Source organism: Gossypium hirsutum, chromosome A09 (genome assembly GCF_007990345.1).
Source record: "Gossypium hirsutum isolate 1008001.06 chromosome A09, Gossypium_hirsutum_v2.1, whole genome shotgun sequence".
NCBI classification, from domain to species: domain Eukaryota; kingdom Viridiplantae; phylum Streptophyta; class Magnoliopsida; order Malvales; family Malvaceae; genus Gossypium; species Gossypium hirsutum.
The window spans coordinates 62,575,759-62,592,188 of record NC_053432.1 but is presented as its reverse complement, the minus strand read 5'-3'; the positions used below and the strand labels follow the sequence as shown (position 1 = coordinate 62,592,188).

At 32.9% G+C, this 16,430-nt stretch overlaps 2 protein-coding genes and 1 long non-coding RNA gene across 3 annotated transcripts; 1 reads left to right on the top strand and 2 right to left on the bottom strand.

Annotated features, from left to right (window-relative positions):
• Nucleotides 1–340: 340 nt before the first annotated feature.
• Nucleotides 341–2,472, bottom strand: LOC107889128 (uncharacterized). Its single transcript, XR_001681652.2, has 3 exons — nt 2,205–2,472; nt 1,990–2,086; nt 341–662 (listed from the first exon to the last, which is right to left on the bottom strand). It is a non-coding gene; the product is annotated as an uncharacterized lncRNA (long non-coding RNA).
• A 1,864-nt stretch (nt 2,473–4,336) lies between these two features.
• Nucleotides 4,337–9,627, bottom strand: LOC107889126 (heat shock 70 kDa protein 15). Its single transcript, XM_016813444.2, has 10 exons — nt 9,457–9,627; nt 7,274–8,482; nt 6,898–7,119; nt 6,645–6,740; nt 6,330–6,551; nt 5,937–6,131; nt 5,710–5,856; nt 5,485–5,634; nt 5,272–5,402; nt 4,337–4,957 (listed from the first exon to the last, which is right to left on the bottom strand). The coding sequence occupies exons 2-10, from the start codon at nt 8,441–8,443 to the stop codon at nt 4,720–4,722; spliced, it is 2,571 nt and encodes an 856-aa protein (XP_016668933.1). The 5' UTR covers nt 8,444–8,482; nt 9,457–9,627; the 3' UTR covers nt 4,337–4,719.
• An 847-nt stretch (nt 9,628–10,474) lies between these two features.
• On the top strand, nt 10,475–15,766 carry LOC121206096 (uncharacterized). The gene is made up of 4 exons (XM_041076355.1): nt 10,475–10,638; nt 10,729–10,766; nt 14,748–15,078; nt 15,157–15,766. The coding sequence occupies exons 3-4, from the start codon at nt 15,031–15,033 to the stop codon at nt 15,643–15,645; spliced, it is 537 nt and encodes a 178-aa protein (XP_040932289.1). The 5' UTR covers nt 10,475–10,638; nt 10,729–10,766; nt 14,748–15,030; the 3' UTR covers nt 15,646–15,766.
• Nucleotides 15,767–16,430: the final 664 nt, after the last annotated feature.

The following is a 16,430-nucleotide window of genomic DNA, read 5'->3' as shown; positions in this document are numbered from 1 at the left end:
ATGCTTGTGTGCTCAGATAGTGTGAAAAATCTTGTACTTAATATTAATAAGACACATGATCGTGTGGCCAAGCCATGTGGATAAGCTTAGGCCGTGTGCACCTTAAAAAACTTAAAAAAACAATGCATACTTTCATCCAAAACTTAGGTACCAAGTTAAATCAAAATCAACCATTTCCACACTTTAAAAACACATTTAAAAAAGTTTAAAACATGCCAAAACAATCAACCTAAGTGCCAAATCAATGTGTCCTCATTGACACCATAATTCAATTATCAACCTCAATTCACATGACACATCAACTAATTTGCATTCAAATTTATAAGTTCCTGTATAAAACTCATACCAAACTTATCATTTCTTCTTATTCATTCACATTCATTCCTACCATGATTCAAACACTTAAATAAAGTTTATATCAAAAGACCAAAACAACTTTATATAAACATATTTACACCAAGATTAAAGGCACATACATTAAGCTTATACCAAGCTTAGTACATAACATTTGTAATAAATATCCAAGCATATACAAATACATCTATTACATATCAGGCTTATACATGCCATTTATAACCGTAACCAAAACGTTCTACCAAAATGATCGGTAGATAGTGTGATAGGCTCCGACAAGATTCCAACCAATTGAAGTTTCTGATGATCTATAAAATAGAGGAAAACAACTACGTAAGCATTTAATGCTTAGTAAGTTTTGTATAAGAGAAACTTAAACTTACTGTTCTTTAATATTTAATCATTCAATCATGCTCATTAAATCATATAGTACTTGAATTTCCTAAACACCACAATTCACATCAGTAGTAAATAACTTAACAATTCATCATCTATGAAACATAGGATACAACATGAAATGAGTTACATTTACTCACATTACTTTACATGTGATTAAAACGGAGTTCAAAAATCTCACCATGCACCAAAGGAAACTTGGCTAAATTTTCTCAAGCTCAACAATGGTGATTTTTAGCAAACACAAGAAAATGGAAAAAAAAATGATAGCATTATTTTACTTGTACATGCTTTTATTTATTGTTTTACTATTTTACCCTTTAATTAACACTTATAAAATAACCAACCTATGTCCATCATTGTCTACCACCAATATAAATGGCATAATTACCTTATAGATCTACAAACTTACATTTCCAAAGCCATTCAATTAATTTAATTAGTAGAATTTAACTTTTGTATTTTTTGTTAGTTTAGTCCTTTTTACCTAATTAACCATTTAAACTTTAAAATTTCTTAACAAAAATTTAGTATGACACTAATTTAACCCTATAACAATAAATAAACATTAACATGTTTACTCACTCGTTGAAATTATGATCCCAAAACGACTGTTTCCGACACCACTGAAAATGGGCTGTTACAAACTCTCTATTAAAGTATTTTATTTCACAATTCTAATTTTTACATGCATTTCAAATTAGTCCTCATTACATTAAATTCGCTACACTTAGTTTTATAGTCTTTTCAATTTAGTCCATGCTTACCTATATTTCAATAATAACTATCTTATAACTTCAAATTTTATTTTACTTCCATATATAGCCTTACTTAAATATTTTATTTTAATATTTTAGTACACATAATCACTTTTGAATACTTTACAATTTCGTTCTTAGCAATATAAAAAATTCAATAACCATATAGATCCTACTTCAATATCACTTTGAATTTCTACTTCAATATCACTTTGAATTTAACTCACTACCATATAATACTTCATTTAAGTCCACTAAAATATTATTTATTTCACATATAAATTCTTTTGTATACTTTGCAATTTAGTACTTTTTTTTACCAAAACCCCACTTCACTTTATCATTGAAATTCATTTCATATCAATAATACTTCTTTTTCAATTTCATAATAAATATTATCATATTATTAATAATTTAGTCATACAAATATTATTCTAACAACTTGAATATTTCCTACACGTAGATTTAATCGGGTGCTTACACTTAAGTGCTTGGATTTGCTTTCTTCTTCCTTCTCTCACTCCTTTGCTACCTCTTTCCTTCATCAACCCCTTGACAATCACTTCTCTTCTCTTTCACTTTATTAACATACCACATACCCACAAGTTTTCATGTTAAAACATGGATTAAATATTATTTTCATACACTTTGAATGAAACTAGTAAGGAAACCATGACAAAATCTCACCATTCTTACCTTGTTTCTTTACTTCAAAATCTTTCTTCACTTTTCTCTCTCCTCCAAGATGACCATAATCTCTCTTCTCAGGAAACCAAGCTTGTTATAAGGTTTTTCTATCGATTTCGGTAAAAAAATCTATGGAAATTTTGGAAGGATTTAAACTTGTTTTGGTTTAAAATAGTAAAAATGGCCAAATTAAAAAAGAAAAAAGCTTTCCTTTCATGAAATGATGGAGGCAATGGAAGAGAAGGAAGATGAGAGAATTCTATCATATTCTCGCTTAAAATGTGCCACAATTTATAAGATTTTTTTCTCATAAATATCTATTTATGAAATATCCATTTTGCCATTGAACTTCCTCTACAAGTCCATTTTTGATTCATGAAACTTAATTGGTATACTTACACTTGTAATCCTTCCTCTATTTACTTTCAATTCAATTTAATCATTTATACATTTAATTTTCTCATTTTTATCCCAACACTTTTCACTTTCTTACAATTCAGTTAATACCTCATATTTATTTATTCTCAATAGACAAGCCTTTTCAATTCCTTCTAGTATCCAACTATCTTCCTATTTAACATTGATAGTTCCTATTTTATTTATTTCAACAATTCTAAAATGTATGGTCTCATATTAGCACTATTCCCGACTTATGGGGAATGTAAGTTTTACCCCCCAAAATTAAGGAGTATCTTTGGCATTGCTTAAGAGGGTCCATCCCTTGTAAAAGCAAGCTCTTGTCACGAGGTATGGATATTGATCTGAGGTGTGCTAGATGCCGTCAGGATGGGGAGGATTTAGAACATGTTTTTTTTTCACTACTCTTTTGTTGTTGTTGTATAGCAAGCAGTGAACATTGTTCCATCTGCTCGATCGGGTTTTTATTTCATTTGTGGGATTTTTGCAGGGCAGCATACTGATATCAGGAGGCGAATTTTGTGTTTGCTTTGGGGAATTTGGTTTGCTAGTAACATTATCTTGTGGAATAAAAAATTTATGACGGTGGAGCATCTTGTGCAGTATGTGAACGAGTTTATGCGTAGATGGCTTGGTGCGCAGAGGTTCATGAATCTCAGTCAAGGATCATGAATCTCAGTCGAGGCCTTAAATAGTGGTGGACCGCAGTGATGAATGTTGGAAGAAGCTGTCGGTGGGCGGGTAAGCTAAAATGCAACTCTATGTAACTCTGATGTACTATCTTTGCGCTAGTGGTAATACGGATTAGGTTGCGATGGTGTGTAATGACGAGGGAAAATTCGTTCAGTGCATCTCGGGTTTTGTGAAGAGTACTTGAATCCTGTTATAGCGGAGATATCGACAGTCCATGAGGCTCTCTCTTAGCTTCAGTCTTTACATATGGATAATAATGTTTGGAGACTGATAGATAACAACTTTGGCAAGCTTTTCCCCGCTAATTTGAATGCTTTGAAATCAAAACCATTGATCAGGGCTTGTTGCTGTATCATTTCTAGTGTCCAATCTCTATCCTTCTGCTTGGCTGGAGCGGCTTTGTCCCACGCGAACTGCTTTGATTGTATTATTTGTCCCTTTTCTATTGGTCACATTGTTGTTACTGATAAGTGGGCCAATCTGGACGAATACGAGGGGAGCTACGATTGGGGCATATTGGGTGAACCAACCAGCTCGGATTTAGGTGCTTTCGTTGTTCATTTGTTATTGGTCTTCTTGCGTTCTTTTTCTTTAATGAATATTCCTTATTTTTCTTGAAGCGAATTTGGATTTAGACAATTATACTCGAATAATTTAAAGATAACAAAGATAACAAACCAATTATTAAATTTTTAGACAACTTTGTGAGCCCAGATTTGGATAATTCTTTCAAAAATTGCAAATGTCCGACCCAATCATTCCTAAGACAAATATTCTATTTGTGAAAAACACGTAAAATATATCCGCTTCATGACCCAGAAAAGTAGTGTCAGATTAGTACTTCTGGACTCAGAATACACATTATCATGGTATGTAACGTTTGGACCAATACGCATATAGATCTTATCATTTATTTTTTTTTACTCATTATAATGCTAACTGTCGTATTTGGAATGTGAATTGGCAAAATAACATCACGGTAACTTAATTTAGTAAACTTCATAAAACTCATCCACTCGAGCAGCCATAACTGGGAACAACGTGAAACTTTAATAGGAAAAAAAAATCCAATATTTGAAAGGTATCACGTAAAAGATTAAAAACTTCGAAAAACCTTTAAAGAGTAAATTTCAGCCTCCCACTAAAAAAACCACCTTGGAACCCCCCAAATTCTAATAACTCACTCCTAATAATAATGATGATAATAATAAACAAATCTCAGCAGACATTGCAAAGAGAAGGCTTTTTAAAAATCGAAAACAACACAGCCTTTTCTTATCAGCCTACCAAAAGATAGAGTTGGGTATCTCATCTCAGGCTCCTTAGAAAATAGTGCTTGTAACTGCTTATACATAACAACTAACTTCTGGCCGCATATATATAAAATCATAAAATGACTCACCCTGCTAATCTTTTATGCGGCACTCGTAGTCTCCGCTTTGTCAGTTTCCATTGGTTCTACGGATGCTGGAGGTGCCTCACCACTTCCTGCCGGCACATTTTCACTGGGGTCACCATTGCGGTTAGGGCTTGCTTTCGGGCTGTTTGCACCCTGTGGTTGAGCCTCACTTCCAGGATGTGGTGGGGTTGCCGGTGCTTCAGGCGTGGCTGGTTTAGCCGGTTTAGGTTTCATCATTATTGGCCTGCAAAACCTGTTGAAGGCAGAATTCAAATCTTGGCATAAGTATTTGGTTCGACACTTCATTTTTATTAAAATACTCCCCGTCTTAACACATACATCCGACACAAGGGTATATAAAGATACGACCTTCAAGATTTTTCCAAATACAAAGAAATTTAACCATACCCGTCTCCAACACATGCAGATATCAAACACTCACAACCAAGTCAAAGTTATGTTAGTATCATCATAATATTGACATCCATACACATGCATAATAAAAAACTGAACGTTCGAACTTAGATGCTGGAAGCAAAACCCTTTACAGGTGAAATAGTGGTGTACCTGTCAAGTGCTTCAGCCTTCTTCCTCACATCAGCTGACAAGAGAACAGGTGTGGCATACTTGGGAAGTTGATCCTGCTGCTGTTTTTTCTCTCTGAGCCAGGCCTCAGCTTCAACACACTCATTCAAAACCTACAATGCATGAAAAGGGTTAGATATTGGCAATAAAGGGAGTTGACATTGAAATTGATTTTGAGAGCCAGCAGGTCATTACCTTCTGCTTTTCGGCAAGTTCAATGTGATCAAATTTGGTATCGTTTGACATGGCGGCCTCCCTGTAACTGTTAATGCAGTAAGCAAGCTGATCAATGATAGTTCCCCTCTCAGAATACTCTTTGTAACGTTCTTCAATAGGATCACCTTGCTGCAAAATTTAAGACATCTGTCAGATATGCAACTTATGCAGTCAACCCGAGAAATCACAAGACCAAGAGTATACCTTCTTAAGCTCTTCAAGCTTGGCAATATAAACACCTTTAGTTTCATCCTCTCCATCTTCGTATAACCAATCCTCTGTCTCCTGAAGCTTAGCCATTAACTCTTCCTTATCCGAAGCAGTGACAAAATCATGGTATTTATCACAAAGCTGAATACATAAAGTATAGTTAGTTTTAAGATTGAAATGGGCGAGCAACAAATCTAGCAAATTAGTTGACAACATCTAACCTTATTCCTCATGTCATAGACATAGGCCTCTACAGCATTCTTTTTATCCTTTGTTTCTTCCATCACCCGATCTTGCAAAGCCATTTCAAACTCCTTCTCGACTGCTTTTTGAAGGTCACCAGACAACATTGCACCGTAGACCAACTCTGCCACCGGGACATTTGTTTTCTTCACCTTCTTCTTGGGAGCCTCAACCTATACGACAGGCAAAACTAAAAATGTAAACAACCAACCGGAAGCACATACAATAACATAGAGAATAAGACCCCAAAATTAGTCTGTGTAAGAAACATGCATGCTAAAAGCATGGCAGCCCGGATTAGGACTTCCCTTATGGATGCACCAACAATTCTGGCAATTCATGCAAGTAGCATGCAGACAAAAGTTACTTACTTTGGTATCAGTCTCCATCTGCACAGGCTTGTCTCCAGACTGAGGAACACCATTTTCGACCCCAGCTGCCTCGGCTGTACCCTTGGCATCTTGCATATTAACATCTGTCTCGTTGGCACCAGGGGCAGAAGTATCATTAGGCTTTTCATCTGTCTCCATCTTAGCATCTTCTTTTGCCAGCTCTTTTGAAACTAGAACTTCAACTTCTTCCTCTTCCAAGAGCTAAAAACACGTGAATGTAGTCAGGAAAGAGCAAAAAAGTATATTACCATTCAGCTACAATAGAAATTTAAAAGGATAATCATAAATACTTACTGTAGCTGAGTCCACAGACACAATTCCATGCAAATTCAAACGAACTTTGACCTTCAATTTTGGTTTTTCACTTCTTAATGTTGGGAAAGGACCAATCTGCCATTCAACAAATGCACAAATTACTTCAAAAATCGGAAAACTGAGAAATAATTGTCTGTACCAAACAAATGATCTTACACAGTAAAATAATAATAATAATAAAAGAAAAAAAAAAGGATAAATAGAGTTTATTTAAGGTTTGTTAATAAACTACCGTGTATGTACTGATCTTTGCTGGGGCCTGCAAATCACTCACATCAGAATATTGAACATCAACACTGAAGGTACTAGTTTTATGGAATGTCACAGCCTTGACACTCGGTATTGGATTTCCCTTTGGAAAAACAAGTTGCTCTTGCTCTGCTCCTCCATTCTGAGCATCTGGAACAGATCCTTTCCATGATAGTGAAATTGGGAAAGGGAAGCTCTCATTGACCTTCCATGCATACAAGTTAAGCAGTGAGCTATGTTTGGAATACAGGAAGAGTAAAAGGACACAGAAATGACAGTAGGGCATGCAGCATCAACAATGGAGAAGATAAAGTGCAAAAGAGGTCCAAGTAGTAAATAATAACAGGTAGAAAAATTACCTGAAACTCCCGAACTTTGAATGTGGGACTGAGAATTGCACATTGCAAAGCACAACCCCTGCCAACACATTCACTAGCATTCATCGTGCGCCTAGGCTCTTTACCGAAAAACTCCGTGAGGATTTTTAAAATAGAAGGAATGCGAGAGGCTGAACCAATGACCTCCACCATGTGAACATCCCCAACAGCAAGCCCAGCATCAGCAAGAGCCTTCTCTAATGGCGCCTTCACACATTGCAAAATTGGAGCGCTAATCTGCTCAAACTCTTCTCTCTTAATGAAACCCCTAACATCCTTCTCATCCATTAAGCACTCAATGTTCAGAGGTGCCTCTGGATTTGCACTGAGTACTTTCTTTAGCTTCTCACAAGCAGCCCGAAGCCTAAGACAAGCCCTTGCATTCTGGGATACATCAATCTTGTATTCCTCTTTAAATTTTGCGGAAAAATGATGAAATAGAACTTCATCAAAATCTCTACCACCCAATGAGCGATGAAATGAATGAGCCAATATCTTGAGTTGCCCCTTCTTGAAGCCAGCAATACAAACTTGCATGCTAGCATGTCCGATATCAACAAAGGCAACATTTAATTGGTCATTTTCAGGTAAGTCAGTCTTATAGATACCATAAGCCAATGCAGTTGCTGTAGTTTCATGGATCAAGCGAAGAGGATGCAAACCTGCAATTGTGGCTGCATCTAAAACTGCCCTTCTTTGAAGCTCAGTGAAATATACTGGAATACCAATGCAACAATCAACCACGGCTGCTTTCAGATTCTGCTCAGCTATGCTTTTCAAATTCGAAAAAACCATTCCCAAGACTTGGGTTGGAGTAAACGTTCTCATTTCACCTAAATAACGAGCATGAATCAGAGGGTATCCATCAGGGCCCTCAGTGACATTGAAGGGTAACGACTTGATATCCCTTTGCAACTCAGGATCTGAGAATTGACGGCCAATCAACCGTTTAATCTGAGAAATTGAATTTTTAGGGTTCATCATTGAAGACGCCGCCCCTGCAGTACCAATAAATCTCTGCTTCTCCCCAAAGCACACAATAGCCGGAGTTTCACGCTTTGATTCATCATTAAGCACTACATCAATCCCTCTCTGCCTTGCAACAGCAACAATGCAGCTCTCATTGCCAAAATCAAACCCAACAACGCTCATCTTTACACTGGTTTATCACTTGGATCAGCACAACAGCAGCTAACCAGGAAAAAAATGAGTACATATAAATATTAAAGCTGGGAGGGAAAAGAAAAAAGAAATCATAACAACAAATTCTAGAAAACTAGAAATGGCATCACCATAATCACACATTTAATAAGTAACAAACTGCCAAATAAAAAAATCAAGGTGGTATAAATATAATTCTCATTAATTATAAGCAACAAATTTCATCTCAAAATTCTATGGTAACGTCCATGAGACTTGAGCTCATTTGATCATTACCCTTCACATTTAAAACCCTATCAACCATAACAAGATCCGATCAAAATTCTCATTTGAAGCACTAGTTCACTTGATCATCCGTACTAGACCACAAATCGCATAACAGTCAAGAGACATATGCTTAGCTTTCCAAGTGCATGCGAAACACATAAACATATAAAGTTAATCAAAAAATCTAGTTTGCAAGATAAAAAATAGAAAAGAAAAGTGAAGTGCCGCGCAAATGAATCAAACAACTAGATACAAATCTAGAAAAACTTCCACAATCAGATCATAATTCAAAAGGGACATTTACTCAAACAAATCTAATCATAAAAGAAAATTCCTTGCAATGACAAACCAAAATCACTTTCAGATCAACCTAAACTAACTGATTCCAACTTCTTTTAAACTTCCCAAAGAGAATGCAAGAAAAATCCAAAAAATAAAACCTTAGAATAAGCTAATTTTCCACATAAAAGGATCGAAAAACTAGAAGTCAGAACAAAATTATTATCATTTCCATCAGATCATTAGAAACACATAAATCTAGCTACCCAACAAAAGCAGCTAAGAAAAGCATCGCACTGATTCACCAAATCTAAAGCAGAAAAAAAAAACTAAGCAGATCTACAAATTACTTCTTATTTTTTGAATCGAAAACAGATCTACAAATTACAAGCGGAGAAAAACAAAAATCAATGAATGAAATAGTAAAGAACATAAACACAAGTTAAGATCGTACGTACCTTTCACGGAGGAAATAGAGAATGAAGAGAGGTTCTCGAGATTTCTTTTCAAAAACACGTTTTATATTTTTTTGCTCCTTAATTTTGCTTTTTGTAGGTTTTTAAATACTTTTGGGGGACTCTCTGTGGTCGAGTGGTTTCAAAGGGATACTACTATGGTTTCTAGAAAGATCTATAAAGAAAGAAGAGTCTTTCAAATTCTTTACTTTTAAAAATTTTATTTTTAATTTGGTTAATATAATGTTTAGAACTTTGAGTTCGGATTTAGTATTCAATTTGGTACTTTAGGTTTATTTTGTCTCAAATTAATATTTGAGTTTAGCTTCAATGTTCACTTTGGTACCTGAATTTTTCTCAATTTGATACTTTAGTTACTTTTTGTCTTATTTAAGTACCTAAATTTGTTTCAATGTTCAATTTAGTACCTAAGTTTTTTCTTTTGTCCCAATTAAGTATCTATATTTTTTTACTATAGCACACATATCAAATATTCATTAGGACACATGATTTTGTTTGTTTTAAACATTTAAGCCAAAATCAATTATCAAGTTGGGAAAAAAACACTTGGGTGGCAAATTGAACGTTAAAGCTAAATGTAGGTAGCAAATGGAACATTAAATCTTTTTTTAGGTTAAACAGCCGGCCGCCAGGTTGTCGGGTTTTAGGCTTTTTAATCGGGTTTTTAAATATTAAAAAAGGAGATGGACTTGGGAAGTTGGGCCTATTTATAATGACCATGCGTATTGTCAATATTTTTTACTTATTTTTTGTTTTTGTTTTTCATAATGTTTTTAAAAAAAAAAACAGAAATGCTGATGATATTTGGAATGTCAAAATATGGTTCAAGTGACTCTACTCTTAATTTAATCTTACTTTTCAGATTTTAAAATTAATATACAACTATGATTATTGTTAAAATTTTTCTATTAGATTTATTGTTAATAAACTTAAATTTAATAAAAAAATTAACAATGTTCATAATTAATAAATTGACATTAAGGGTCTGTTTGTTTGCTTGTATTTGATTTTCCGAAAAAAAATTTTCACCTACGCTGTTTGGAAGCCTGAAAATAATTTACATTTGGAAAATATTTTCCAAAACATGGGTAAAATCTTCTCTATTTTACGGAAAATGTCTTACAGATTATTTTTCCGTAAGACATTTTCCATCTCTTCATCCAGGTAAAATCTTCTCCCTTCCTTCCGTTCTTCATTTCTTTCTCTCTTTCTCTATTTTTGCAAATCACATTCCTCTTTTTCTCTCTTTCTCAGGCAAGGCAAATCTATAAAGGCAAATCTCTCTTTCTAAGGTACGATATTGTTCTTTTTTTTTTTCTGAGTTTGGGTAAAATTTTGTGAAATACATGTTTCTCTGTGAGCAATAGAGAAAGGTTTTTTTTTTACAGTATCAGCCTCTCCATCGTTGTAAATGTCTTCAACTTCTTCATGGATTCCTCTTAATAATTTTTGTGTTTTTGTGTTTTAAGTGTTTCCTTTTTCTCTTTTCATATTTTCTTTGTGCTTGTTGCATGGAAGAAGAAATGGTTTGGGTTGTTTGCGTTTCTGATTTTGGTTCAGTAATGTATCACAAATCATTTTGCAGCATAATGTTAGGTTTTTAAACCTCCAAGATAAATTTATGACACATTTCATTTTTCCTTTGTGTTTGATCCATGCTTTGTAATCTCGTTAAAACCCATGTTGTTGTACCTTAGGTTGGTTCTTGTTTATCGATTTCATTTTTTTTTGTACAAAAATTATCCTGTCCATAGGGAATGCAGATTTTGGTGATCAGTAAGCAAAAAAAAAGTTTGTGCATCTTTGATCCATTGGGTTTTTAGGATGATTGTAAAGAGAAATAGAAAGATTCACTGCCCTGTTTTTAGCATTCAATTGTATTTTTCTCTGAAGCAATGTCAATGGTTGTCTTGTTGCATATACAATTAATTTTCCCTTTCTACATGTTCTCAACTTTCTTTCACTACGATTCACAGATTAGATGCTCTTGTCTTTTGCATGTATAAACAAATGAACATAACAATAACATATAGTGGTATACCATATAATTTTAGTTTATATATATATATATATATCTTAACAACATGTTAATAGGAAACATAAAAAACTTTCAAGGACATTCACCTTTATGTTGAGTGCTGCGATGTGTGTTTTGGACCCCATTTCATCCCAAGATTTATTCATTGCTGCATGTTTTCTTATAACATCATTCAGGCAAAACATGGATGAGAAGGTTGTTGTATAATTCTTATTTATGGATGGTACTGCATATTTTAGTTTATCAAGGGACAGATTAGGCATATTTTGTGACAAGTTGCTTGCAGATCCTTCCCATTTATTTGTAGGATAGTATCAAGTTAACATATGCCTCTTGATGGATGCAGTTCAATGAAATGAAAATTTATAGGACAAAGCTTGTACTGCTTTAATGTTATATTCTTATTTATATGTTTTTGAAATGTTTATTACCTGGTATTGGTATTTTCTGGCTTGTATGCATGGGATGATAAATATCCACTGCAGGGAGAAATATAAGCTTTGGTTATATCTGATAAAGTAAATCATATTATTTTAAAGATGTTTTTGTTAATTCATATCGTGCAATCATGCTACGATATCCAGTTAGGCCTAAGCCAGATTTGTTTACCACGTTGCTGGGGAGCTTTAGAGTTTTGCTTGCTAGGTTTGGTTTTGTCATTTACTTTCTCCAATGCTGATTTTTAGCTGGTTAAAATAGCCATAAAAATCCCTGTACTTTTCATAAATTTGAAAATTAATCCTTGTACTTTATTTCTAACAATTTAGTATCTCTACTTTTTAGATTTCAAAATTCAAGTCCAATTGTTAACACTCAACACTGTCAAAATTATTTTTTTAGTTACATGCTTATCAAGTAAATATCTTTTTTTAATTTCAATATATCACACTAATAAATTTAACTATATTAATAATTGGACTTGAATTTTTAAATCGAAAAATGAGAAGAATTAAATTCTTGAAATTAAAAGTATAGAGTGTAAATTTCAAGTTTATAAAAATTACTGACATATTTTAATCTTCCGTGTATCTTGTGGCTATGGCTGGCTTGTATTTTTTTTTTTTGTTCAACACCTATGGCTGTCTTGTAGAAAGCTACTATAAGGTATGTATAAACTGCTTTGGCAAAATATGTGCTCAATTTGCGAGTCATAGTGATGTGTGAGCTGTGTAATGTGTGAGCTACAATGATGTGCGAGTTGTGTAATGTGCAAGCTATGTAATGTGTGAGCCGTAGTAATGTGTGAGCTGTGAAAATATGTGCTAATTGTCCTTGTATTTCTAGCTTTTCTTTGATTTTTTTGTGTTGAGATTTTCATATTCACTATGGTATTCAGAACTCTCGTGTATTGATTAGAGAATGATATTGGGTGTATGCTAGTTGATTTCTAGTTCTCTATTGGGGCAGCATGAATTCTAGTTGTATTAGTATCAGATAAAAATAATAAAATAAAATAACATTTAGCATGAATTAATGATATTATAAAAATAAAATAATAAAATAATATCAAATTAAAATATAAATATTAATTCTTAATTCATAAATTTAAATATAATAAATAAACAGTGACCATAATTTAACCTAAAATAATCTATACTAACATAGATTTAATAAAAATTCGACATTATTAAAGGTTTTTTTTTCAACTTTTTTAATTAATAAAAAATAATTTCAGTTGTTATAATTATTTTAATAAATATATATCTTTAAAGTCTTGACTTTTGGATATCTTCATGAGCTACTACTGTATTAGATATCAATTTTCATATCTGTATGTATGCACTTTAGTCATGGTAGCTTTATTCATATATGTGATCTTATGAAAAGCTTGCACCTTTTTTGTAGTGATCAAATATTTGTGTGGCATTGTTTTGTGTAGATGGATTGTAGTCAACATCAAAATGTAATTGCTGTAGTCGTGGCTTCAGTTTTAGCTTTTGGGGCTCTTTGGATTAAAAAATTAAAAATTAGGAAGGAAATTACTTCTCACCCTCGTGTGAATCGAGATTATGAAAGAGAAAATTATATTAATAGTATTTTATATAGTGGTGACCAACATTGTATTAATATGATAAGGATGAGACCGATTGCCTTTTTTAATTTGTGTGATATTCTTAGTAGGAATAGTTTATTACAATCAACTAAATCTGTGAATATTAGGGAGCAAGTAGTGATATTTTTACATATAATTGGTCATAATGTAAGGTTTCGAGTGATTGGATCTAGATATTATAGATCAACTGAGACAGTTCACCGTTACTTTAGGATTGTATTGAGAGCTATTTTGAAATTGTATAAACTAGTTATTAGATCACCTGATGAGTCAACTCCTAGTGAAATTAGAAACAATCGAAGGTTTTATCCTTATTTTAAAGATTGTATTGGCTGCCATTACATTTGATTTGAAATTTTCCTATGTTCTAGCTGGTTGAGAAGGTAGTGCACATGATTCTCGTATTTTAAGTGATGCACTTTCATGCCCAAGAGGATTAAGAATTCCAGAAGGTAATAATTATCATTAAATACCAAATAGTTCTAATAAGCTCATAATTTATTAGTATTAATTATGTTTTGTAAAATTGTAGGCAAATATTATCTTGCTGATGCTGGATATGGCATCTGAAATGGATTTATTACCCCATATCGTGGTGTCCGATATCATTTAAAAGAGTTTAGTGCTCAGGGGCCTGAAAATGCAAAGGAACTCTTTAATCTTCGACATTCATCATTGTGAATCACTATTGAACGTGTTTTTGGGATTTTGAAGAAACGGTTTCGTGTATTAGATGCTGAACCATTTTGGAATTTTCAAACTCAAGTAGATATAGTTTTGGTTTGTTGTATCATTCATAATCATATCATGGGAGTTGATCCTAATGATTTACTTAATCAAGGATTATACGAGGAGTCTTAGTCTGATTTGATAATACATGGTCTGCTAAGAGAGACGAAATTGCACAAACTATGTGGACTGATTATATGGCTAGAAATATTAGGTAGGTTTAGGTCTTAGGTTTGTTGTTTCAATGTTATGTATGTTTTAGTATTAAAATTTTTCTTTTTTTGTTAATGTTTGTTGGATAATGGTATTAAAATTTTAGTTTGTTGAATTTTGAAATTATTATGTCTTGAATTTGTTAGATATTGATTATGTTAAGCTTGTTAGATATTGAATTTATTATGTTTTAAGCTTGTTGGATATCGAAATGATTGACAATGACAATTATTAATGTAGAATGGGTAAGGGCAACAAAGAAGGGACCTCCAAACAATTCAGGTGGACAAAATCGATGGAACATGTTTTTCTTGAAATTCTAGCAGAGGAGGCCCAGAAAGAAAATAAGCCTTTTAATACTTTCAAAATAGTTTCTATTAAACGAGTTGTCGAAGCTATTTCTGAAAGATTCCAAGTCCAATGCGATGCGAAGTATGTGGAAAATCATTTGAGGACTGTAAAAAACCAATGGCAAATTATATGCAAAATTCGAGGTGAAAGTGGTTTTGGATAGGATGATAACATGAAAATGATCACATGTGATAGAGCGACATATGATGCAGCAATGATGGTAATATATGTATATATATGTTAAGTATATTTCAATTGTTTTATACTTGTTATTCTAATTGTGTATAATATCCAACAGGCACACAAGAAGTATGAACCATTTTTGAATAAAAGCATTGATCATTATGATGAAATGGCTTTGGTTGTTGGCAAAGATATGGCAACAGGGAGTTTTGCCAGAACATTTGCTGACATAAATTTGGATGATGGTGACCAAGATTCAGTGCCTCTAGACTATTACAATGAAGAGGATGAAGAGATAAGAACAAATGTATCTTCATCTGGCACATCCAAACGTAAAAGAAAAAATGTTCAAGAAAGTGTCGTTGATGAACAAGTTAAATTTATGGGTGAACAACTTGGCAAAATTGCTAATGCTTTGGAACAATTTACTGCGGATAAGACACCACAGCTTTACGAACAAGTGATGTCGATGGAGGAAGAAGGATTTCATGATGACTTCTTGTGTTCTGTGTTTGATTATCTAGTGAGTCATGAATCCGAGGCGAAAGCTTTTTTAGTTAAAAATAAGAAGCATAAAAAAATTTGGCTTCAAAAATTTTCCTAAGGTTGAAGATATTGATACTTTTATGTGGTGTAATATTTAGTTATGCACTTGGACAATGTTGTTATTATGTGGTGTACTACTATAATTATGCATTTGGGTAATATTATTAATTTCTAGTATTAATTGTGGTTTGGAAGCTAATTTATAATTATTTAATCCTTGTTTTTTTATTTTTTTAACACAATTACAAATAATTTATTTGAATTTGGTTGTTTTCAATTTATGAAGGTTAATATTGTAGCTTAATAATTGAGTATTATTATATATTTAATTTATTTTATTTATTTATAAATAAATCATTGCAATATATGTAAAAACAATTTAAAATATAAAAATTTATTAATATGTATATAAATTTATTAATATATGTAATAAAAATAACTTTTACGGAAAATATTTTCAGGAAATCTGTCAAACAACAGAAAATATTTTACACAGCTTCATCTAAACACCAGAAAATATTTTCAGTAAATCATTTTCCAGAAAAGTAAATCATTTTTTAGAAATCATTTTCCGGAAAACATTTTACTGACAAACAAACAGACCCTAATAGAATGACATGTTAATATAATTAAATATTAATCGATAAATAAAAATAATAACTTAAGCCCCCGTTCGGGAAAAGTTCTTCTACATTGCAGAAGCAATCCCAAACAAGTAAAGCACTTTCAAGAAGTGCTTATCAAGCTAACCGGAAAAGTTAGGGAAGAGCAGCTTTTGCTGTTGGTTTGTGAAGGAATGGAAGCTTATATTCAAGCTTCCAGCTGCTGGCATTCCCAAACTTT